Raw genomic sequence first — 24,985 nt, forward strand, 5'->3', positions numbered from 1 at the left:
GACGCATCTATGGTTCTGTGCACAATAATATGTGAAACGATGTCAATTTTTTTCAATGTCACTCCAGCACGACTCTTATCATTATTATTATTAGTAGTAGTAATAGTAATAGCAGTAAGGGTCCATTAGGAATGCCATTGAGCTTGTGAATTGAGAGGAAAATGCTTAATTGACCTCCTTTGACTTTGCGCTGATGTAGTAGTTTGAAAGAACCATTGATTTTTTTTTTCCTTCTATCTCGACGAAACAAATATATGGTTCTTTAAACACTACACGTCAATGTCGTAGGAAATCAATTTAAGATGACTCAATCTGAGATATGGTTTCAAAACTCATCTGAGATCGAGATGTATCGCCCGAGTCATCTCGATATCAAGCATGGACAAGACAGACAAACAAATCAATTTCTTGGACGAGATTTAAAATCCCATGTTCATTTTTCAAAATTTTGAACGAGACGTCTCAAATATATCAGAAAACTCATCTGAGATGACTCAATCTGACATGGACGAGATAAGACGCAAAACCAAGTTTTAAAACCATGATCTGAGATGCCCCCCTATGTTCTTAAATCAAATACATACCACTATGTCAGACATCTACAAGTTGGCTCAAAAGAAAATGATCAAAATGCCCTTATCTTCAATCTCTAGCCACAAATGGTTTGTGTAGATACGTGATTTTCGATTTTCAAAAATCATCATTACAAAGGTTTGGAGTCGCCACCATTCCTTTTTGTAATAAGGTGTGAATGGTCACCTAGAGTGTATTTTTAGAAAAAGTGTCGTTTTGGCGTTTAGTGACTCTTATACGGATAAAACACCGATACATCTAAGATCTAGGTAATTGATTTGATTAGAGAAAAAAGAAGGTGTTAAGCACCCATTTCTCTCGATTAATTGATGGTAATATCTAAAGTAACTTAGTCATTTACAGATAAAACGAAATAAATAAAAAAGGAAAAGTATCGCATGATTGATGACTTGTTCCCTAAAAAGGGATTTACTATCGATTCAGATTATAGGGATCATATATATATATATTAAAAGTGAGCTACAAAGAGGATTTGCAATTGCAATTGAATGAAGAATTGTTGACCTCAAGATTTGGATCATAAATTATGAGAATAGGTGAAGATGAGAATGTGCACTGTTATTATTATTTTTTATTTTTTTAAATATCCAATTTGATGATTATGTTGTAGTATTTGCACATAATGTAATCAGTTGTGTCGACAAGCGAAAATGTGGGAAAGGGTCGAGTTAAGGAATTTGATGGCAAATCTGCTTCAATGACAATCTACAGATTATCGAGGAGGCTAGTTTTAGAGTTTGTAGGACTCAAGGTATTGAATGTCCGTCCCCCCTCTCGGTGTTATTTGTAGGGAAGAGGAGAGCACTAATACCTCCTTCGGCCGGATACATAAATTTAAATTTGAAACTGATTCCTGATGAGATTTTTTTCCCTTTCCTTTTTATCTACTTATTTTTATAAGTATGGAGGAGCATACCGTAATATACTCAACAAATTCATGTACCTCTACATAAACAAAATCACACTATATGAGAATGCTAACCAACTTTTTTTCTTATAAAAACCATTAATTTGTATCTTCTTTTTCTTGCTTTTGGTCACATTGTTTGGCCATCGACGACGTATTCTTTCTCATGCAAATGAGCCATTAGTATTTGAAGTGAACTCTTAAAAGGTATTATGAGTTTTTATTCTGGTTCTTGAGCTAAAATTGGTTTTGTAAGGTTAGTCCATATGTTTCTTGTGTGGATCCAATAAGATGCAATTGTTCATCAAGAATTAATATGCCTTTGTAGTACCATCTGTGCACCAACACTTATTATCTTTTACAGTTCATCTAAAGCTATAAATCTCTATTAACCTTGAAGGTTATCAAAGTTTGAACTCAACAAGATTTAAACTTCACCATGAACTCATAATTTTGATAGTCTCGAAGGCAGTAAGAATTTGAACTTACCAAGATTCGAACTTTATGAAACCGAGGATTTAGTAAACACCCTTTACCCAACTTCGATGTCAATCGTAAATGGATCGATTCTAAGCATGTTTTCATCATTTTCAACTTGAGAGTAATCCAATGCTTCCAATCTCTGCATCCAAAACATTCAAGCTATATTATTTTAAACAAAAATAATCCTGGTTAAAAATTAGGACGAAATATAAATTAGTAAAAATCCCCTCTTGTAAAAATAATTATTAGCATTACCCCTCACGCATAACAACTTTGTTATTTCTTTCAAATTTTCAAAATAAAATAAGACTAATGAGCTCAAAAAAATTGAAATAACTCACATGAGCCTTCTCACCTTCATCTATTGTATCAAAAGTCACATCTTAAACAAGATGGCTACCTCTCTTCTCAATACCAAACTCACTGAAATAACAGATTAAGCATGGTTAAATGATGAGAATTGAAAATCCTAATTCATCTTCATCCTCTTAAAGAAGATGAACTTAGGATTTTGGATTCAATCCGACGGTCTACAAAATTTCAATCCAACAGTAAAAAGAATTCCCTTTTTCTTTAAAGGGTAAGTGTAATGAATGACATTTTCATAAACTAACAATTATAAGGGTGTGAGGTATTAAAAAGAGACGTGATAATCCGGCACGCCCTTATGACATATGCCCTTATCACAGAATCGTAGATCAATTGCCTCGAGATACACAAGAAAAAGATTTATGATTCTACGTATCCCTATGCAAATGATCTACGGTTCAGAAGAGGGAGTCAGAAAATCATTATTCATTCAAAAAATATGATGTCCTCAAAATAAGCAATGTTAACAAATAAAATGGTGGTAACCCTAATTTCACCCATTTTACATGGTGGTCTTACTAAAAATACACAGTATTTTAAGGAAAATTATAGGAGTTTTCAAAACTTAGGGCTTGATATAGTTAACCACGTGGCATTTTGTGGATTGAAATTGTAAACAAATTATCTCCCCATCAGATTCGCATCTGTGCTTTAGGTTTTCGTTCACAAAAGCTCAGTCTATCAAACTCGTTTGAGAGAGAGAGAGAGAGAATAGGTGAGTAATGTTAATTAGGGTTTCTGAATTCTGATCAACATTTAATTCCCAATTAGTTTCAGGTTTCTCTTTTCTTCACAATCGATTTGACTGACCTGGTTCTAACGCTTGATTCCATTTGTGATTTTTTAGGGTTTCTGGAGATGTCTGTTAAAGTAGAGAATCGTATATTTGTTGGAGGTTTGTCTTGGGACACTACGGATCGGCAGCTCGAAGATGCATTCAGCCCTTACGGAAAAATTCTCGAAGCTCAGGTATTATTAGGGTTTCAAAGTATCAATTTTTAGCATCTTTTTTCGGTTTTCGATTAATTAGTTTTCAGTACAATTAAAACTTAACAATGTTTATAACCACAAATTGTTCCCTACATTTGATTTAACTGAAATTAGTACTTAAATGGCCACATTAAAGAATCAGATCTGGAAGTTTTGATTGTTGGCCAAATGGTATTGAAATTCTACTACTTAAGGCTAGAACATAAGTATTCCCAAGAAGTGCTTTTTCAAGTACTGTTTGGAGTAGTTTTAATAGAGTTTTGTGTTTTGATGAGTTGACGAGGGATATATCGAGTAAAATGTAAAATCTCATGAGGGTATAATTGGAATCGTAACTTATATTTGACAGACAAAATTGCTCTGCACAAAAACAGTTTTGAGAAGTACTAGTCTCGGTACTTCTCTTAGAAGTACTATTTTTACTCTTTTGCGAAATTACTTCTCCAAGTGCTTATGTATCCAAATGATTGATATAGTGCTTCTGACTCCTCGCAGGAACCAGAAGCACTTGAAGAAGTCAATCCAAACGGGCCCAAAAAGTCTTGCTTTTGAGTTTGCTGGAGTGCCTTTTGTTAATGGGTCAATGTTTACTTTGTATATTACTTTTGATTGAATTTTCGACATTGTTTGATCACTAGAAGAGTGGTGTGAGAAAATATGAGAGAAGACTAAGATCACTATTGGAGCAAAGATTTTTATAAAGAAATCTAGTAAAGCCCCTCCTCAGTGTGCTAATTTAGCAATCCCAAGAGTTTAGGATGTATGACGGACCAAGGGTTTGTGGGTATATGTTTTATAGTGAGTAGGGGTTTTTCTGAATTTAATCAAAGTTGGAAGGGTAATATGATTTGTGGCAATCCAGTAGGAGTATTCCTGTATTTAATAATCTTTGTATTTGGAGCCATACCCTATTTCCATGGGTTCAGTCATCATTTACTCATCAAGTCTTGGCTTTATTAAAGAGGAAATATAACTCTGGTCTAAAGATGACCTGTTACCTTTGAAATAACAAACATAAGAGCATTACTAGTCCGAGACTCTGAGTCAACTCTTTCTCCGAGCACAACCTCCAATTTCACTTTTTCAAAAGGCCATCATTGCTTGTTTGGCTCTCCCTAAACCATTTTTACAAGTCTTGTTGTTGGAGAACTGTCAACAAAGTAGGGCCTCATCTTTATGTGTGAGCATAAAATAACTGGTAGCTAGGTAGGTTTTTTTGTTGCTTTGTGCTGATAAATTTTTTTTCTTCTTTTATATTTCCGCTGCTACACATATCTTCACATTTTATCGTTAAATACATTGTATTTTGTTATTGTGGTTTTAATTACTAGTTGATTCTAGGCTTTTAGGTGGTGTTTGTTAATTGTTATTATTTACTTCTCCATTCCCCATTTTATTAATCTCCTTCCTGTGTTTTGTTGCCCTGCTTCAATGGTGGTCTTGATCTCTTGAGTTGCCTTAGATGGATTGCATCGAGTCGCTGAAGCTCAATTTCATTTGTATAACTATGTTTCTATCAGATGTGTCCTTTTTGAGATTACCAGGCCCAGAAATATCCGCATCAGTGGATGGTATCGAGATTTCTTTGGGTACTCAGGATGTGTAACTACAGTTAACTACCTGGCTGTTTGACATGGTTGTGTTATGTTGAGAAGAATTAGTATCCATGAAAGGAACAGGGGTTTGTGATCCACAAAATGACCATGGTCATAAGATTTTGGAATATGATTCAGTGCCACAGGTCAAGAGTCCATTAATGAGTTAGTCATAATGATGAAACAAACATTGGGAGTATTCATTGTACTATGACAAGCAATTATTTTTGTGTGAATTCAATTTTCGGACGATTCCGATAAAAATAAAAAAATCTGACGAATGAATGAACAGTAGAAATTGGTTGTCAGTCACCTTTTTGTATGAATCCCTGGTATTATTAACAACTGAAATAATCTTGATCGTTTAAGCCTCGTAGAGAAGATCCCGGTGTTTGTAGGTGAATGTTCTTCTATCATGTTAGTTGCTAGTTCGAATTGAAACACGGAAGTAAGATGTCTGTTGGTGAATGATCACAATGTCTGCAAGGGCCATTGTACTGCTGTAACTGACATTTGATGTATCACTTATGGAATCATCTCGAAGGCTACTACTTCATATGACTTTTGATTTTTGATTAGTATGCTCTTACCTTGAACTGCAAAACAAGTTATATACCTGATGGATGATCAGAATGTTAACAATGGTATGAATGCAAAGCTTCCAGTTGATTGATTTGTTTTGTACAATAGATATCATCCATGTCGGCCAACCAAATGTTTAGATGAAAGTTCAAGTATACCTTGCACAAGGATTGGGTGCTTGTGTGAGTGCACCCCTTGTCTTCTTCTGGATGGCAAGAAAACCTATGAAGCACCTTTAGATAATTAATGAGCCACAAAATTCCATCTTCTAACCTAGTTCATGTCAATGGCTGTTGTTCCTTCTCTTCAGTACCCATTCAAGAAACCTGGTTTATCACCTTCAGTATAATAGTTCCGACCTTCTTTAGCGAGTTACTGTTTTTCTGTTATTCAGATCATTGTGTGGCCTCTCTCTTTTTTCCTTTCTGATTTGAACCAGCTGAGTGAATCCTGATTACTTTTATGAGCCTAAACACAACATGATTTTGTATAGCTGTGATTTGAAACGGCAGAGAACAGACATTGCATTGCCTTGGTTCAAAGATGTTTTGTTGCCTGCATGGTTTTGAAATAACGGTGCTAGCAGAGTTTGGCTGAGACAGTAACCTCAAAAGTTTAGAAACAAAAGTTTGTAGTGAAACTGTATTATATCATAATTCATAACCACCTGAAGGACAGAATCTTGTTGTCTGGCATAGTATCTTTAGCCAATTCTTCCGCACAATATCCGAGTCATCCTGCCCATTATACAGAATACTTACTAAACAGCGGTGGTTTCTACGTGCTTGCCTGTCAGTATTATTAAGTGGAAGAAGTTATTCTGAGTATATCAATTTTGCACAGCAATTACATGTGTAAAGCTTTTATTCATGAATGCTTTCCAGCTAACTCTATTTACTACAAGTTGTCCCGAGATGATGGAAGTCTGAAGAAAGTAGCACAAATTTGGCAACTTGTTGGTTTCAACTTATATTTCTGAAAAAGGAGGAGTTTGTGATGCTTTTTCTGGTGCAAATTTGTGTTTATTAAGTATCTTGTTTTTAATACTGGAGCATTGGATTATATGGAAAAGAAAAAGGTGTCCATTTCTAGCTGCTTTAATGCTCTACTGCACCTTTCTTGTGTCAACCATGTGTCCTATTAAGAATTTGTTGTTCAGTGGCTTCTACAGATCAAATCTGGGGGCATTTTTGGGATTATGTCACAGAGATGAGATATATTAGAGTTCTTGATGCCTATATATTATTTGCCAAGTTTTATTGGAGTTCGTCATTTGAGAGGTTGGGGTTTTTGTTTAGTTGGATGGCAGACATGCTTGTGCAGATTCTGATGTTTTGAGTAAGAACTTATATCAATATTGACAAGCTAACATGCTTTAGTCGATGTATATTCACATAAATCATGCCTTCTCTTTGTTCAAAGGTATAATTATTTTGCCTTCATTTTTCTTCTTGTGGTAGATTTTTATATTTAATTGTAATTGGTCGAGTGATATAGATCATGTTTGCATTTTTCCATTGTATGCTATAGCTCAAGTGTTGGTTTATTGAATTTTTTTAATCATGTATGTATTCTACATTCTCTATGTATTTCAGTTTTTCAGTTTGGTCACGTCACCTTTATTTTATTTCTTCTAACACATTGTCTTAGAAATTATGTTCTAGCCAAAAAAAAAACTTCTTGTTGTTCTACCTTCATCTTTGAACCAACCATGTGAAAGCTCCTTCAATAAGTCCTTTGATATAGCACATCTTACAAAAACAAAAGATAAAATAGAGTGTGAACCAAATTAAAAGACCAAAAGATAAAGACTACCGATAAATCGATGCTGCAAAACATACGTTTTCTGTACACGGCTGACATGGCAAGGGCACAGAACCATCGATCTTTTTCCTTGTATATCCCGAAGAAAAAGATCTATGGTTCTGTGCCCTTGCCACGTTAGCCTCATACAGACCACGTATGTTTTGCCACTCCTGACTCATGTTTCTTACACCTTTTATATGCCTCTCTGTCTCATGTTTTTCGTACCCCTTTTATATGTCTCGTATTACGAGAGGTGCATCCTATACACATATTAGCCTAGCAAGAGGGAACTTCTGTACCACTCAAAAAAAATATCTTCGCCTAGCAGAATTCATCGACACACGTTCTCTTTTCCTCTATGTATTTATTTATTTTTAAAATTGTAGTTCATATGACTAAGCAAAGAAAGCTATTTCTAGGAAATACTACAAAAGCTGACCATGAGATTAGCAGAAAAATTACTACAAAGATCAGCCAGAGAAAAAGCCTATTTTTCTCGTTAATCGTTTGATTTCCCTGTCTATGTTTTTCGTAAGAGTCTGAAAATGCTCAGACACATTATTTGTTTCTGAATGGAAACTGTCTTTCGGCTTCATCTAGCTCACTACCACAGAATCCATCTTCAGGAATACATGAGAGTCAGGATATCCTCTATATGATTGGAAATAAATCAAAAAGTCGAACTTTAACCATCAAATGTTTGCTTATTCATGCTTTCCATGCAAATAAGCAAAACTTTTTCATACATCAATTGTGTGTTTACAAGCAAATTACCCGCTTATTATGTTGCACCCATATTGTTTCTTAGTTTGTGGTGCTGTTGTAGATTATGTTGGAGAGAGATACAGGTCGCCCTCGTGGATTTGGTTTTGTGACCTTTTCAGATCGTCTGGCAATGGATGATGCAATTAGAGAGATGCATGGCACGGAGTTAGGTGATCGAGTCATCTCGGTTAACAAGGCCCAGCCGAAGATGGGGAGTGATGATTCAGGCCATGGTTATGGTGGGGGCTTCTCATCAGGCAGCAGGGGCAGCTACGGAGGAGGAGATAGGCCTGTAGGGCGATCTGAATGCTTCAAGTGTGGACGCCCAGGACATTGGGCCCGAGACTGTCCATCTGGTGATGGTGGCGGTGGAAGATTCTCTTCACGATCCAGGTTCAGTGGTGGTGGTGGCCGTGGAGGAGATCGATTTGGTGGAGACCGTTATGAGGATCGCTACATGGATGATCGATACGACGGAGGACGTTATGGAGTGAAGGATAATTTGGAAATCAGAGATAGCAAGTATGGGGGCCGTGACCGTTATGCAAATGAGAGGTACCCCGTTGGCAGAGATCACTTTGGTAGTGACCGTTACGGTGGATCAGACCGGTATCCTCAGAATGGATATGGCAAGGATAGGGATGGAGGTGGCCCTAGGGGTGGTGGTGGAGACAGATATGGGAGTGGAGGCCCAGCACACTATGGAGGAGGAAACTACAGAGACAGACCGGGTCCTTATGAACGCCCGATTAGGGGAGGGCGTCCGTCATCCTACGAAGATCGCTACTAAGTTTCACATATTTCTTGGGACATTTTGAGTTTGTATCTAGAGGATTAGATGGACATAGTCTAATAATATATGGAGCTATTTTTGGGTATATATATATATATATATATATATATATCTTTGGATGGATTCAAATCTAATTGTTTGTAGTTTTCACATCGAATCTCAATTGGATGGTTATGGTGACAAGAGCTATGGATTGGGAGTTATGAAAACCACTTTCAACCATTTAACTTTTAGGGTAATTTAGAGATACCCCTCAACTTTTAGTGAATATATAAGATAGTATCAGCCCCTTGTATGTTCTAACTGATTGCATGTCCCTTGTCCTTAGTCTTCTCTGAAATAGTAGTAAAAAATGACCTAAATGCCCTTCTCAAGAACTTCTAGATTCATGATTCAGATTAGATTTTAGAAGAAAAAAGATTAAAAATTAAATAAAAAAATTCTTATTCATTGAATACTTTAAAATGAACGGCGACTGAACTTCCAAATTTAAAATGCAAGGAAATGCAATGTTGGAGTTTTAAACTTCATGAGTTCAAAAAATATCTGAACTAAGCCAGATCAAAATTTCCTTAAAACACTGGAGAAATTCAGATCCTAGTTGTGCTTTAGATTCTACAACTAATCACAATTTCATGCATAAAAAGTTTTGCATGATCGAAGATATCTTCAAAATCCTATATTGTGGGGAGCAATATAGATAAAATTAGTAGTCATAGTACGACATGATGCAAGATTTTGGACCCAAAAAAATAAAACTATTAATTCAGAAGTTAAAGTGAATTCTCGCATTCATGGTGGCTACATTAACACCAAAAAAAAAATAATAATAATAATAAAAATAATTACTACATTAACACCATCGTTGACAGGAATGTCAACTACAATCCTACTTAGAGAGGTCGAAGAACAACTTCAACTCAGCATCAATAAAGAATCCCACATGGAGGAGGAACACCACCTCATCATCCCACAATGGGTGGAAGAAGACTGCAGCTGAAGACTAGCACCAAAACTATACATGATCATGTACTACTTATAATATCTTTGATTAGCAGAAAATATAATTATAAAGTTCAAAAAAACTTGTGCAAAGTGTGAAACAATCTCTCGCAAATTTAATTGAGCAAAATAAGGCTATTTAACTCTTTAAGTCCACTAAAATTTTGATCAAAGCATCCATTAAATGGGCTTCAATAAAAAATGAATTATCATATAATAGCAATTCTTCCTTATTAAATTAGAATATGGAAAATAGAAAAGAAATCTTAAAGAAAAACAAACTCTGCCTAAATATAAGCTAATCTAATTAAAATCTATCTTGATTTCCATGAAAATATGATTTGATGTATTACTAACAAATATTATGGCAGCTTTAATTAACTCACACGTCCAAGGAGTTGATTTGATGTACTATTATCAAGTTTGTCACAGATAATCTTTTGCGACAAAAGTTCCCATTTTCATCAAAGAAACATGATGGAAAAAACATGCTTTAAATAGCTCTATGCATCTAATTAACTGTCAATCACATACTGATCATGAATCATGATTGAGGTAATTCAGGACAATCTCTCCTTATTTTTTTTAAATGATCTTTCCATGAATGAGATGATCATCATTGAGATCTTTCCTATTTTGATTCAGTAGATATGCCTAGGACTTAAAATGGGATGGATTTTATCTGAAATCCGAGTGCATCGAATCCGAATTTATCGGGTTTGGTCCCATCAAGTATATCCGAATTAAAATATGATTTGGATATGGGTTGATGTCCCTTAAACCAAGTCGGATACAGATTCATTCTTATATTCGCTAAGATCTGTATGATATATGACTTTGCAAGTTGTCTTTTTATATTTTTCAAGTTATTTTCCATCAACCAACAATAATTGGGTGTAGTGGTCGAGACTTCTCTTTAAAATGGAGAGGTCTTGAGTTCAAGTCACCATTTGACCACATTTTAATAAATTTGTTTAAAATAACCTTAAATGGTTTGACATTATTCGACCTGAATCAATTAATTTGATCGGATCTGGATATGGATTTGATAAAAGTAAAATGGTTGGATATGATTTTAGCTATTAGGATCTGGATATGGACATACTCATATCCGGACCGTATCCGACTCGATTAAAGCCCTAGATGTGCCCATACGAAACTACTATATTCGTCTACAAAGTATATTTTTCTTCAAGTGTTGGAGTAAGGAGCCAAACCAACCCTTCAACATTATGTTCTTCAAAGAAGTTGCGAAAACTAAAAGGCAATGAAAACATTTGTAACTTTCTTTGCAAATATGCAGATACCCAAACAAAGCATTTCTCATGAAATACTAATGGAAGAAATACAAACAAGAGCCAATTATTTCTTTTTTGTGTTGATTTTGAGGTTCCATTTCAGATTTTTTTTTTTAGTGAACGATTGGCTCTACGGATTTCCAAGAGTGGTCATAAAATAGAGAACAAAAGTTTAGATCGGTAAAAAAATTAAGAAAATCAAGGTAAAAAAGAGTATAAATACTAAATACCTGGAGCTGCTTCCCTTCCCTTGGTGAACATGGTATACACCCTTTAGAAATCTATATTATGTTGATCTCTGTACAAGAGAAACAAAGCACTAAAACAGTTGAGTACATTCTCTTCAATTATTCTTCAAACCATAATATATCCAAAGATGAAAAATCATGAAAAGAGCTTCAAGAACTTCAACTCTCGCTACTAAATTCTAGAAATTTGAAACCATAAAACCACACAACACCCACAAAAATCGGAGTGCTTGAAGGAAAATTCGCATAGCAGAGAAGAAAAAGTAAGATGAAATATGGGAATAGGTAAGTCTCATCTACTTCCACTATCAGAGATTTTGAAAAACAAGTTCACATTCAACTGAGTTTCAACTAATGCTTTAGCTTTCACATTCAACTACAATTTTCCATTAAAAAACCCAACAAACCAAACCCATGTCCATAAAACCCAAGAAATAAAAATAGAAATACAAAACTAAAAGAAAAAATTGAAATTTTCACATACCCAATAATGTAAATTTGAAGAAATACAGCGAAGTCGAGCTCAACATAATCAATGATCTCAAACTCAGACATACGGAGAGCTTAAGGCATCCAATTGATGAAAGTGAGACCAGTCTTACAATTGAGATTGACGAATCATCCCAGAAGATTACCATGAGATGAGTGTGTTGAGCATCTTGGAGCCATTAATGTACCATTTGAGGAACTAAACTCAATCATTAAGACATTGGAGTCTGAGAGAAGCGAAGAATTTCTCCAAGAATATTAAGTGCAGAGAGGGACTTAATAATATATTCATAACCTAATATACCAATTATTCTTTTAAATCCAGCAATATTTATTAAATAAAGCTCAATCGGTTTGAGAGTGCTAACTTGTCCAATTCAATTTGGATTGGCGAATCTAGGCTCGATGAGATCCGATTCGAAAAATCGTTATTGAAATTATGGATTAAACGAAATACATAATTCAATGCCTTCAAAACCGCCTCCAACAAGTTATATTTATCTACTTCAGCATCCTGAATCAATCAACATCTACCACCCAAGAGCTTGCTTATATATTTTTTGGAATTACATTCCAAATAGGTGTTTATCAATCAAACTTTGAACTCTTCTAGCAAAGTCGCAGTGGACAAAAAAAGGATTTATACTCACTCTCCTCATTCCATGGTTTCTTATCTAGTCCATGAACGAGTCTGAGTCGTCTCGGACGAGTTATTCGATTTATTTGAGACGCCTCGTTCAGCAATGACACAATAGCCTTAATTTTGAGACACAATAGACTGACTTTTGAGAAACACATCAGGTTTGAGACGACTTGTCAACCTGTCTTGTTGGTGGATGATACTAAGAAGAATCGGACGAGTCGTCTCGGTCTCGGACGAGATTTAAAACCATGCCTCATTCTCCTTCCGCTATAATTTTGCATTTTTTTATTATGAAACACTAGTCCAATATTTTGATATTAAAATTTCTCAAGAAATTTACCAACAACTTTCAACCTCCCACCTCAATTTTCTGCGGATAAGCTCCAATTGAAACCGAATATATTCCATTCAAGTTTCAAACAATCAACACACGCACAGTTCATACATAAAAGTTGTAAGAAATATTCACAAAAAGTTGCTATAGGGATTTCAAAGCAACCCATTGAAAAACAAGAACAAAATATTCACAAAAAGATCAAACAATCTAAGCAACCCATCTACATTTTCTTTTTAAATAAGTGGTTGCTACATCTAAATCCATAATTGCTACTTCTAAAATCTAAATCCAAAACCTAAAATAACCACTATAGTATCAGGAAACAACTAACCTGTAAAATGACGGAACCTCGAAAACTTGAGAGAAGATAAAATGACGGACCATCTTATCAGCTCTGATGCTGCCTGTACCACCAAAAGAAAAACGAGAAGAAATCAGAATAAAAAGTAAACAAATTCGAAATTAACAAACCAGAATCAAAGAAACTAACAAAGCTAAGTTCTAAACAGCACCATTTGTTCCCCCAAATTCATCCGAAATTAACAAAAACAAATCAGAATTAAGAAGAAGAAGAAAAAAAATAGAACAACTCGAAGCTAAAACTTTTGCCTACAAATGCCCTTTTTTTTTCTTGATTTCCTAATGGATTCCAACTCAAGATTTGTCCTCTGCAGCTCTTCCTTCAAACAGAGAAACAAATTAGCATAAAAAGATACGTACGGCCTTGTGAAGCTTCTAGATGAGAGCCATGAGTTTCCTCTTAAGACAGAGCTGAAAACTTCTGTGAGTCCTACCATGGAAGAGCTTCACCAACTCATTGGTTCCCATGCTGAGCAATAGAGAATCTAGTAGAAATCGTGATGATCGATCAGAGAGAACAGAGGCAGATGTGGAAATCTTATCCTCGGCTGGATTAGACTAGAGGCAGCAATTACAGTTTTCTTCTTCCTGTGGGAGGAATTGTTGAATCGATTGAGAATGAGATCGCGAGAATCACAGGTAAGATGAGGAGTTTCGAGAGGAAATGGAGAGCACTTGGAAGATTAAGATGAAGACAAAGCAGGGTTGCAAGATTTTATGGTTTTGATGATTGATCTCTCAAAAGAGATGCGAGGGAGGTGGAGAAGAGAGACATTTCAGATGAAGACGAAGATGGTTGAATCAGGATATAGAAGGAAATACTATATTAAATAAGATATTTTGGACAAGTAAAAAAGTCGTGCGAAGAATTCTCTTTTTATATAGGTAATAGATAAAAGCATGTGAGGCCCACTTACACTTTATTACAGACGTGGGCCCACACAATAAAAAATTAACTCTAACAATTATTATTAACTATTGTAAGAACAACACAATAAATGAACAAGAAATGTATTTATTATATACTGAGTCATATTCATCTTATAAACGCATGGAGTAAAAATATGACAAGATACACCTCTAAAAGCTGCAATTATTTATTATTGTAGGCATTATTCGTTACGTTCATGCCAATTTTTTAATGGTCCTAGAAATATCAAATAAATTTTCAAAGTTGAATAGATCACTAGAATAATAATCATAAGATCAACAACACTTGCACCATTTTGTACTGTGGTAAGCAACATCAGATAAAGTGAACAAAAATTCATCTCTCATGAAGAAAAAAAAAATTAGCCATCGCTTTAAAGCCTAAATAGCTACTATAAAACAGCCAAGATGTGTTTATTCTCATAAAGGATTAGTGCTTACAATTGCATCCCTTACACGCGGAAATGAGGAATGTGATTTTCAGCTGAGAAGATATATTGCTAGGAATGGAACTTTTCATAGTAACCAACATGCGTTGGGCACAGTGGCCAAGGCATTCCTTCAAAAAGGGAGAGATCTTGAGTTCAAGCCCCCTCGTTTACCTGGTAAGAGTGGTTTGTGGGGTATTGCATGTACACGGGGGTTTTGGGCGAGGCCAGTTGCCTTGCTTTTGCTAGTCGGGCCTACAAAACCACCTCATCGAGAAAAAACAAAAAAAACAAAATCCGTGGCAGGTGTAATCTTGATTTAAGGAAATCTATAGCTCACTATAAATGAATATGTGGGAGGGGTGTAAATGCTTCATAATTCCTAATTCAAACTATTTAGGTTCATAAACATGAATCCTTTGAAACCAAACAAAGGATGACTCTCTTTCATGCAAATATTGCACCAAACCCCTGCACACCCCAATCATGTGCAGATGCAACAAGTGTGGTAAAAGTTAATCACTCAAATTCTATTGAACTTTTGACATAAAAAAAATATATCAGAACATGTTACAGTAAATAATCTGCAAATACAGCCACCAATTCATAGAGTTCTACACCCAAAAGTCAGAGAATAGAATCAGTTTCGAAAAACAAAGTTGATAACTGTTTAACATTCCAACATTCTCAGAAACAATATCTGGAGAGATAACCAAGGAAAAAACTCAGACCTCATAATAGAAATTTGATTAATGTTTCAATAAATGTGTGACATCAGTGTGAAACCAAGGGGAAGAAAAGCTATAAGGCAACAAATCTACGTTATAAAAGTTAATCACTCGTAAGAGATCCCTGTTATAAATAAAACCAGTCAGACCTAAAGAGTGTAGCATATTCAAAATAAAATGATAAAAAAGGTGGCACATTGACGCTTCTACAACGATATAAAACATGAAAAAGGAAACATAATGCATTATTTCAAACTCAAAAGTCCCGTATTCCTCATGATACAAAATTGGCAAGCTTAAAAAATTATTCATATCTTAAAAGAACATCATTTAAGGCAATCAGAACTTATTTGATGCTCAACATTTGCTGGCTTATTAGATCACTTTTCTTGGGTATTTGATTGAAACTTTAAGAGTTTACCCATGGTGTTACAAGCAGATATCATTTCCGGATGATCCCATCCATAAAGCACTTCTCGAATGCTTATTGCAGTTGTGCAAAGCTGTTGTCCGATGTCATATTCCCCACCTTGAAGCATAAGTTCCGCCCTTCTCTCACTTTTTTTTTTAACTTATCAAAAAAAAAAAAAAGTTTCACCCTTCTCTCAAGCAATATTGCTTTCAAGGGAGCTAATTCTTGATAAAGGACCTGGTCGACCCGGTCAAGCCTCCCCAACAAAGCAACTTCCCCAGCCCCTTATCAACTAGTGAACATAAAGACTCCTCCACGGCTTCCAATTCACTGGTGCATAAGCGCAAGAGCTCTAAGCTTCATTGCACCGTGAGAAATTTGCAAAAGTATAAAGAGCTAAAGGTAGAGCTAATCGTTTTATGAAAGAAAGCAACTCGGAGACTTTGGGCTTGAGAATAGCAGGATTTGTTCCGAACTTGAAGAGTAAGAAACTGGCAGCCCATATATGTTCATGTTGTTGAGGAAGAGATTCTCCAGTATTAATGGCCCGAAACATAGCTTGGATAACCCCATTATCACCTCTTTTGTGAGCATATAAGTTGATAATTTCATGGAAATGGAGATATCCCTGCTTTAAGACGTTTCTTGCAAAACCCAACCTTACCAACAGCATGGATGGTTGTTCTTCCGACCTCTTAGTCTGTGACATGAGGCATCGACAAGTTACAACTCCCATAAATTTCTTCCAAATATTGACTTTATGATGCATTTCCAAGGCTTCAGATTTTGATGCCAAAGCCAATAGTGAAACGGGAATTGGTGATGGAGCAAACCAACCGCTCACTAGAGCCATTCTTGATGCCACCTCATCGACATTATTCAATATTAAGAAACAAACTTCTAGTAGTTGCAAGAGAAAGGGATTGCGTCTCAACACTGGATCTTCTACAGTAGTCCATGTGAGATCTCTATAGGGGACTTTTTCGATGGTGTCGAGTAGTCCTTGAGGGCTAATAGAAAGCTCAGAAAGGACTCCCCCTACAAGAGAGAGCCCAAATGTAAGTCTACCCAATTTCTCTTCAATGATTTGAAGAGCATCATCTTCAACTATTGAGATATTTTACAACCTTCCTCTCCTCAAGCACATTGCCTCCGTGTAAGGTAAGTAAGAAAGCCTCAAAGGTTCCGAGTTCATCATCCAAGGAAGATGTGGATGTAATTATGTGGGTTTCTCCACCAAAGCGTGGGAGCAACTCCATATGTTCCTTCCATTCCACCAATCCTTCCCACGCTCCAAGTTATCAATCTTGATAAAAAACGGGATGTCCCACATGAATTCTTTCCTCACTCTGCAAAGGGCTACTTCCTTTTGTTCTTCAAAGCCACGAGGTTTGTTCGTCTCGAGACAAAGCTAGTTCTCTATGCTCACATCAACTTCTAGAAAACGCAATAAATTCATGTAATTTTGATGAATATATCTTGCTTCCCCACCCACCCACAAACCATCCTATACCTTTGAGCAAATCTATATGTGAATTCTAACAATAACTCCCTCTTACCAATTCCACGCTTAACAAATACACAAGCAATCCCTTTACCATACACTACCTTTGTGGACCTCTTCCAACTTGTTTGTCTTCCCCCGAAAGAGTTTAGAATGCCTTTGTGGACTCCCGCCAACTTCCATTTCGATCTCTTCCTCAGATTCCTTTGACACAATTGGTTCTTTGCCCTTAGCCATACTCTCTTTTCATTGATCTTCTACGCTTTTGCTCTTACTCCTCCTACCCACATTTGAGTTCTTTTTTTTATTGGTAGTTTTGAGTACAAAACATTCACTCTGCCTATTCCCACTAACATCACCAAACAACATGAGTTCAAGCTCGAGAAGTTCTCTTCCTTCCGACAAACTTATCATTCCTCGGAAAAAGGAAATTTCTCCTTTTCAACCCCCTCTGTCCATCTTTTAACCCTCCACCACACTTCTCTTCCCCAACCTTATGCCCAAAAGAAGGATAGCCTCGGAAATGCAATTCTTCCAATTCCTAGAACAAGCCTCTAACTTCCAAATATCCATGAGTGAAAGAGCATTGACGACCTCATTCCATTACTTACTCGTTCCCCCATAAGAACTCCAAAGATCCCCACCATGTTTCTCCCACAACTCCCCTCGCTTTCCAATTATATCCATCACAATGCAATCGTAAGGACCCAAACTATAAAAAATGGGAACCAAATTCTTCTTAGCCAAGAAACTCTTGAGCTCATAGATGCTATAAGGATTCAAAAACAACTTCTTGGAAACAATAACCAATCCAAAAGTAGCAGTATTCATCGCCCTCTCAACTATACTATGCCCCACCGCATTCTTACCACGACTACAATTGGCCGCAAAGCAAGAAACCTCTTGTAATTCTAGCTCTACACAGAGTCATTTTGCGAATCTAAGTAAAGTTAGCTTAGAACAAGGCAAGCCAATATAAACATTACAACTCCTCAACGTAACGAAAGACGGGAGAGAAAGCGAAACCAGAGCCATCATCCGAACTTCCATTTCATCTCACTTTGACCCTCGAAACTAAAACTCAACGAATCATCATCGATCATCTCTATTGGGGGAGTATTTCGATTGGCAATTCGAATATCCTCAATATGTTTGCCAAAATTACTCAAAGAAAAAACTGTCGGGGACAACAAAACAAGTGGAATATCAAGTGAGGATGGTTCAGACTTCGGAATTACAATGCAAAAAATATGATCAAATGAATTTAGGTTTGGGTCTTTGTACCTAACATCAACAAATCCGAACCGCCCAAAATATGTGAGTTATCTTCTAGCATAAAAGTCAGAGCAGAGGATGAAGAAGATTTACTTCCAATGGTAGAACTCTCCATGAGATGGTTCTAGTAGATGAGAGAGGAAGACTATTTGTGAGACCTGAAGTGAAGTTGAGCTCATTGTTGAAGAATAAATATGGGGGTCTAAATTAAATGCAAATCTGAGGAAGATCTTAATTATGTACTATTTTTTAAATGTTAAGGAGAGAAATCAAAGTTGTACACTTACTATGATTATGAAGTGTTGAGTGATAGTTTTTTGTTTCATAGCCCATATGTTTTCGTCTTGCAAGATAGCCAAACAAGCCTAACACGTTCTTCTGACAATTTCTACTTGTTTGGTGCAAGAATATTTAAGTTGACTGCCGATTCGTTCGATTAATTTTCTACTGAATCACTCGGCCATTATAAGTTATCGAATCTCAGAAGTGGAAAGAGGAAAAAAAAAATCTTATTTAGACATGCCCATCCATGTTTTGGTTAATATTAACGATGCCCTATGTTTCCAAACTGATGACATGCCCTTTAGCTTGGTCTTTTCTGAAATATTTTTATATAATTGTCTAAATGCTCTCCTTCAACCTCTAACCAAAGACGCTTGATAATCTTCTCCCAAAAACCAGTCATCTCCAAGATCTCTTTTAAAATCGACATTGCTTGCCCGTTAGATGTTTATATCTTGAAATAATATAAAATACCACAACACTGTCACTCCCCTCTAATTTAACAAACTCCGCCTAAAATAAAAAACTATTACTCGACACCCTCATAATCATAGTAAGTTTACAGTTTGGATTCCTTCCTTAATATTCTAAAAATAGTAACATAATTAAGATTTCAAAATCCTCCCCAGATTTGTCTTCAATCCACAGACCCATTTTGTTCTTCAACAATGAACCCAACAACTCCACTTTAGGTCTCACAAACAGTCTTCTTCTCTCTTCTACTAACAACCATCTCATATAGAGTTCTACCATTAGAGGAACAACATCTTCATCATCTGCTCTGTCTTTCATGCCAGAAGATCACTCGAATATTTCGAGCGGTTCGCATTCATCAAGGTCGGGTATGAAAATCTAAACCTAATTTCATTTGATCTTTACTTCTAATATTGTAATTCCAAAGCCTGAACCACCCCACACTTGATCTTCCACTTGTTCCGCCGCCATTAAAAAAATTTCTTTGAGTAATTTTGACAAATAGATTGCGGGTATTCGATTGTCAATCGAAATACTCCCCCAATTGAGATGGCTAATGTTGATTCATTGAGTTTTAGCATTGAGGGTCGAAGTGAGATTAAATAGAAGTCGGATGATGGTTTGGGTTATCTCATTGGAGGGATCTTCACTTTATCTCCTGTCTTTCGCAAGATTGAGAAACTGCGATGTTTATATTGACTTACCTAATTCTAAGGCAACTTTCCTTAGTTTCACAAAATGACCTAAGTTTTTAAAAGGTGTTGAGTAATAGTTTTCCTCCAATGCGTTTTAAAAATACCCACTAAATGTAGAAAACTTGCAAAGGAACACACTATCTATGAGGATAATATGGAAAAAATCAAGCGAATACCACAAACAAAGAAAAACAATATGAGAAGGCCAAGTAAGTATCGCAACAATTCCATCTCTTCTAGACAACACAGGGATATCTGCACAAGAAACAACATCGTACCGCAACAATTCCATCTCTTCTAGACAACACAAGGATATCTGCACAAGAAACAACATCGTACCGCAACAATTCCATCTCTTCCAGACAACACAAGGATATCTGCACAAGAAACAACATTTGGGCACTCCCTCTCCACAACTTCTTTAATGTGAACTTAAGTTACTTAAGGAAATCTATAGCTCACTATAAATGAATATGTGGGTGGCGTGTAAACGCTTCATAATTCCTTAGTCAAACTATTTAGGTTCATAAACATGAATCCTTTGAAACCAAACAAAGGATGACTCTCTTTCATGTAAATATTGCACCAAACCACCGCACACCCCCAACCATGTGTACATGCAACAAGCGTGGTAAAAGTTAATCACTCAAATTCTATTGAACTTTGAGTTTAAAAAAAATATCAGAACATGTTACAGTAAATAATCTGCAAATACAGCCACCAATTCAAAGAGTTCTACACCCAAAAGGCAGAGAATAGAATCAGCTCCGAAAAACAAAGTTGATAACTGTTTAACATTCCAACATTCTCAGAAACAATATCTGGAGAGATAACCAAGGAAAAAACTCAGACCTCATAATAGAAATTTGATTAATGTTTCAATAAATGTGTGACATAAGTGTGAAATCAAGGGGAAGAAAAGCCATAAGGCAACAAATCTACGTTATAAAAGTTAATCACTCGTAAGAGATCCCTGTTATAAATAAAACCAGTCAGACCTAAAGTGTGTAGCATATTCAAAAGAAAACAATAAAAAAGGTGGCACATTGACACTTCTACAAGGATATAAAACATGAAAAAGCAAACATAATGCATTATTTCAAACTCAAAAGTCCCATATTCCTCATGATACAAAATTGGCAAACTTAAAAAATTAGTCATATCTTAAAACAACGTCATTTAAGGCAATCAGAACTTATTTGATGCTCAACATTTGCTGGCTTATTAGATCACTTTTCTTGGGTATTTGATTGAAACTTTAAGAGTTTACCCATGGTGTTACAAGCAGATATCATTTCCGGATGATCCCATCCATAAAACACTTCTCGAATGCTTATCGCAGTTCTGCAAAGCTGTTGTCCGATGTCATATTCCCCACCTTGAAGCATAAGTTCTGCCCTTCTCTCAAGCAATGTTGCTTTCAAGAGAGCTAATTCTTGATAAAGGACCGGATTCAACTGGCTGGTTGACCCGGTCAAGCCTCCCCAACAAAGCAACTTCCCTAGCCCCTTATCAACCTGTGAACATAAAGACTCCTCCACTGCTTCCAATTCACTGGTGCATAAGCGCAAGAGCTCCAAAGCTGCACTGCACCGTGAAAATTTTGTGAAAGTATAAAGAGCTAAAGGTAGAGCTAATCGTTTTATGAAAAAAAGCAACTCAGAGACTTTGGGCCTGAGAATAGCAGGATTTGTTCCGAACTTGAAGAGTGAGAAACTGGCAGCCCATATATGTTCATGTTGTTGAGGAAGAGATTCTCCAGCATTAATTGCCCGAAACATAGCTTGGACAACCCCATTATCACCTCTTTTGCGAGCACATAAGTTGATAATTTCATGGAAATGGATATAGCCCTGCTTTGTGCTGTTTCTTGCAAAACCCAACCTTACCAACAGCATGGATGATTGTTCTTCCGACCTCTTAGTCTGTGACATGAGGCATCGACAAGTTACAACTCCCATAAATTTCTTCCAAATATTGACTGTATAATGCATTTCCAAGGCTTCAGATTTTGATGCCAAAGCCAATAGTGAAACGGGAATTGGTGATGGAGCAAACCAACCGCTCACTAGAGCCATTCTTGATGCCACCTCATCGACATTATTCAATATTAAGAAACAAACTTCTAGTAGTTGCAAGAGAAAGGGATTGCGTCTCAACACTGGATCTTCTACAGTAGTCCATGTGAGATCTCTATAGGGGACTTTTTCGATGGTGTCAAGTAGTCCTTGAGGGCTAATAGAAAGCTCAGAAAGGACTCCCCCTACAAGAGAGAGCCCAAATGTATGTCTACCCAATTTCTCTTCAATGATTTGAAGAGCATAATCTTCACCTGTTGAGATATTTTCTAACCTTCCTCTCATCAAGGCCATTGCCTCTGCGTGAGGTAAGTAAGAAAGCCTCAAAGGTTCCAAGTTCATTATCCGAGGAAGACGTGTGGATATAATTATATGAGTTTCACCACCAAAGCGTGGGAGCAACTCCATTATGCTCCTTCCATCCCACCAATCATTCTCACGCTCCAAGTTATCAATCACAATCAAAAAGGGGATGTCCCGCATGAATTCTTTCCTCATTCTACGAATTGCTTCTTCCTCGAGTTCTTCAAAGCTTCGCGGTTTGTTCCTCTCGAGGCAAAGCTGGTTCTCAATGCTCACATCAACCTCTAGAAGAGGCGATAAATTCATGAAATTTTGACGAATATACCTCGCTTCCCCACCCACCCACAAAACCATTCTATACCTTTGAGTGAATCTATATGCGAACTCTATCAATAACTCCGTCTTACCTATTCCTCGCTCGCCAGATACACAAGCAATCCCTTTACCGTAAACTACCTTTGTAGACCTCTTCCTACTTGTTTGACTCCCCCCATCCTTCCCTCGAGAGAGTTTATAATGCCTTTGTGGACTCCCACCACCTTCCATTTCGATCTCCTCCTCAGATTCCTTCCACACAACTGGTTCTTTGCCCTTACCCATACTTTTTTTTCGTTGATCTTCTATGTTCTTGCTCTTACTCTTCCTACCCACATTTGAGTTCTTTCTTTTATTGGTAGTTTTAAGTTCAAAACATTCACTCTGCCCATTCCCACTAACATCACCAAACAACATGAGTTCAAGCTCGAAAAGTTCTCTCTTCCTTCCAACAAACTTATCATTCCTTGGAAAAGGAAATTCCTTCTTTTCCACCCTCTCTTTCCATCTTTTGACCCTCTCTACTACGCTTCTCTTCCCCAACCTTGTTCCCAAAAGAAGGATAGCCTCGGAAATGCAATCCCTCCAATTATTAGACCGAGCCTCTAATTTCCATCCATCCATCCGCGAAAGAGCATTGACGACCTCCTTCCATTCCTTACTCGTTCCCCCATAAGACCTCCAAAGATCCCCACCGTGCTTCTCCCACAACTCCCCTCGTTTTCCAATTATATCCATCACGACACAATCGCCAAGACCCAGACCATAAAAAATGGGAACCAAATTCTTCTTGGCCAAGAAACTCTTGAGCTCATAGATGCTATAAGGATTTGAAAACGACTTCTTAGAAACAATAACCACTCCAAAAGTAGCAGCATTCATCGCCCTCTCAACTATAGTATGCCCCACCGCATTCTTACAGCGACTCCGATCAGCTGCAAAGCAAGAAACCCCTTGCAATTCCAGCTCTGCACGGAGCCATTTGGCGAATCTAAGCAATGTTGGCTTAGAACTAGGCAAGCCAATATAAACATCACAGCTCCTCAACCTTGCTGAAGATGGAAGAGAAGGCGAAGATCCCTCCAATAAGATACCCGAGCCATCATCCGACTTCCATTTCATCTCACTTCGACCCTTGATGCTAAAACTCGATGAATCAGCATCGGTCATCCCAATCAGGGGAGTATTTCGATTGAAAATTCGACTATCCTCAATCTGTTTGTCAAAATTACTCAAAGGAAAACCCATCAATGACAATGGAACAGTTGGAAGATCAACTTGGGGTGGTTCAGACTTTGGAATAGTATCAAATGAAATTCGGTTTTTCGTACCTGACTTCGAAGAATCAGAATCACCCGAAATATTCGAGCAATCGTCTGGCATGAAAGATAGAGCAGAGGATGAAGATATTGTACCTCTAATGGTGGAACTCTGCATGAGATGTTTGTTAGTGAAGGAGAGAGGAAGATTGTCTGTGAGACCTGAAGTAGAGTTAATGGGTTCATTGTTAAAGAAGAGAATGAACCTCTGGATTGAAGGCAAATTTAGGAAGGATTTTTGAGATCTTAATTATGAACTATTTTTGGAAAGTTTAAGGAGGGAAATCCAAGCTGTTGCTTGTTCACACGAGTTAATGAGGACCCAAGAGAGAAAAAAAATACGAGTATGGAAGGTGCTTCCTCTCGTTTCCTTAAATGGAGCCAGAATGGAAGAGAGAGGATTGTCCTCTCTCTCTCTCTCTCTCCTCTGAAATTCGATTTAGTTTAGGTTTGAAACTCCTCTGAGACCACACTTCAAATCTGTGATTTTTTTTTTTCAGATATAAGTAAGTGGTTGGTTGGCAATAAGTAAAAGTTGGGGTGCCAATAAAAACTCTCTCATTTTATTTTATTTTATCTTTGTATAGATTTCTATTTTTTTGGTTTTTAGATTTTATATGAGCCTAATCAAAATGGTAAACAATGAACTTGTTTAAACCTATTTTACCCAATTCATACTGGGGTTCGTAAAATCAAGCAAACCACAAACCACCAAATTTTAGTTGGGTTGGGTGACCCAAAGCATGAAATTCGACAAACCCACCATTTTGGTTTGACAAATCAAATATTTTTTGAATTTATTTTTTATTTTTTTCATTGTTCATATTTTAAATTTAGATTATTTTACGAATTTATTTATATTTAACTTAGAATATTTAATATTATAATTGTAATTATAACTTATATATTTGAATTATATATATATCTATATATATGTACAAGCGAACCAAGCTAGCGAAACGATCTAGGAACCCAAAAATG

At 36.5% G+C, this 24,985-nt stretch overlaps 2 protein-coding genes across 11 annotated transcripts; one reads left to right on the forward strand and one right to left on the reverse strand.

Moving 5' to 3' along the window:
- Nucleotides 1-2,978: 2,978 nt before the first annotated feature.
- LOC147384823 (glycine-rich RNA-binding protein RZ1B-like) lies at nucleotides 2,979-8,975 on the forward strand. Of its 4 annotated transcripts, XM_086425908.1 has the most exons (4): nucleotides 3,051-3,068; nucleotides 3,201-3,322; nucleotides 4,806-6,942; nucleotides 8,211-8,975. In XM_086425908.1, exons 3-4 carry the CDS (start codon nucleotides 6,903-6,905, stop codon nucleotides 8,879-8,881), a joined length of 711 nt encoding a protein of 236 aa, XP_086282034.1. In that variant the 5' UTR covers nucleotides 3,051-3,068; nucleotides 3,201-3,322; nucleotides 4,806-6,902; the 3' UTR covers nucleotides 8,882-8,975. The 4 variants fall into 4 exon arrangements, with proteins under 4 accessions (XP_086282035.1, XP_086282034.1, XP_086282033.1 ...); XM_086425909.1 differs by lacking the exon at nucleotides 4,806-6,942 and having other exon boundaries at nucleotides 2,979-3,068; nucleotides 8,153-8,975; XM_086425907.1 differs by lacking the exon at nucleotides 3,051-3,068 and having other exon boundaries at nucleotides 4,797-6,942; nucleotides 8,153-8,975.
- On the reverse strand, nucleotides 8,641-24,469 carry LOC147384824 (uncharacterized). 7 transcript variants are annotated; one of them, XR_015172749.1, is made up of 5 exons: nucleotides 21,260-24,469; nucleotides 15,769-20,366; nucleotides 13,233-13,305; nucleotides 11,415-11,482; nucleotides 8,641-9,887 (listed from the first exon to the last, which is right to left on the reverse strand). XR_015172749.1 is itself a non-coding variant. In XM_086425904.1 (5 exons), exons 1-4 carry the CDS (start codon nucleotides 24,188-24,190, stop codon nucleotides 11,458-11,460), a joined length of 2,913 nt encoding a protein of 970 aa, XP_086282030.1. In that variant the 5' UTR covers nucleotides 24,191-24,469; the 3' UTR covers nucleotides 8,641-9,880; nucleotides 11,415-11,457. The 7 variants fall into 7 exon arrangements, 5 of the variants coding, with proteins under 5 accessions (XP_086282030.1, XP_086282026.1, XP_086282027.1 ...); XM_086425904.1 differs by lacking the exon at nucleotides 15,769-20,366 and having other exon boundaries at nucleotides 8,641-9,880; nucleotides 21,260-23,900; nucleotides 24,017-24,469; XR_015172750.1 differs by lacking the exons at nucleotides 15,769-20,366; nucleotides 21,260-24,469 and adding an exon at nucleotides 13,622-14,626.
- Between the last annotated feature and the right edge of the window lie 516 nt (nucleotides 24,470-24,985).

Source organism: Akebia trifoliata, chromosome 15, assembly GCF_017979445.1.
Source record: "Akebia trifoliata isolate Shusen 1 chromosome 15, ASM1797944v1, whole genome shotgun sequence".
Classification (NCBI taxonomy): Eukaryota; Viridiplantae; Streptophyta; class Magnoliopsida; order Ranunculales; family Lardizabalaceae; genus Akebia; species Akebia trifoliata.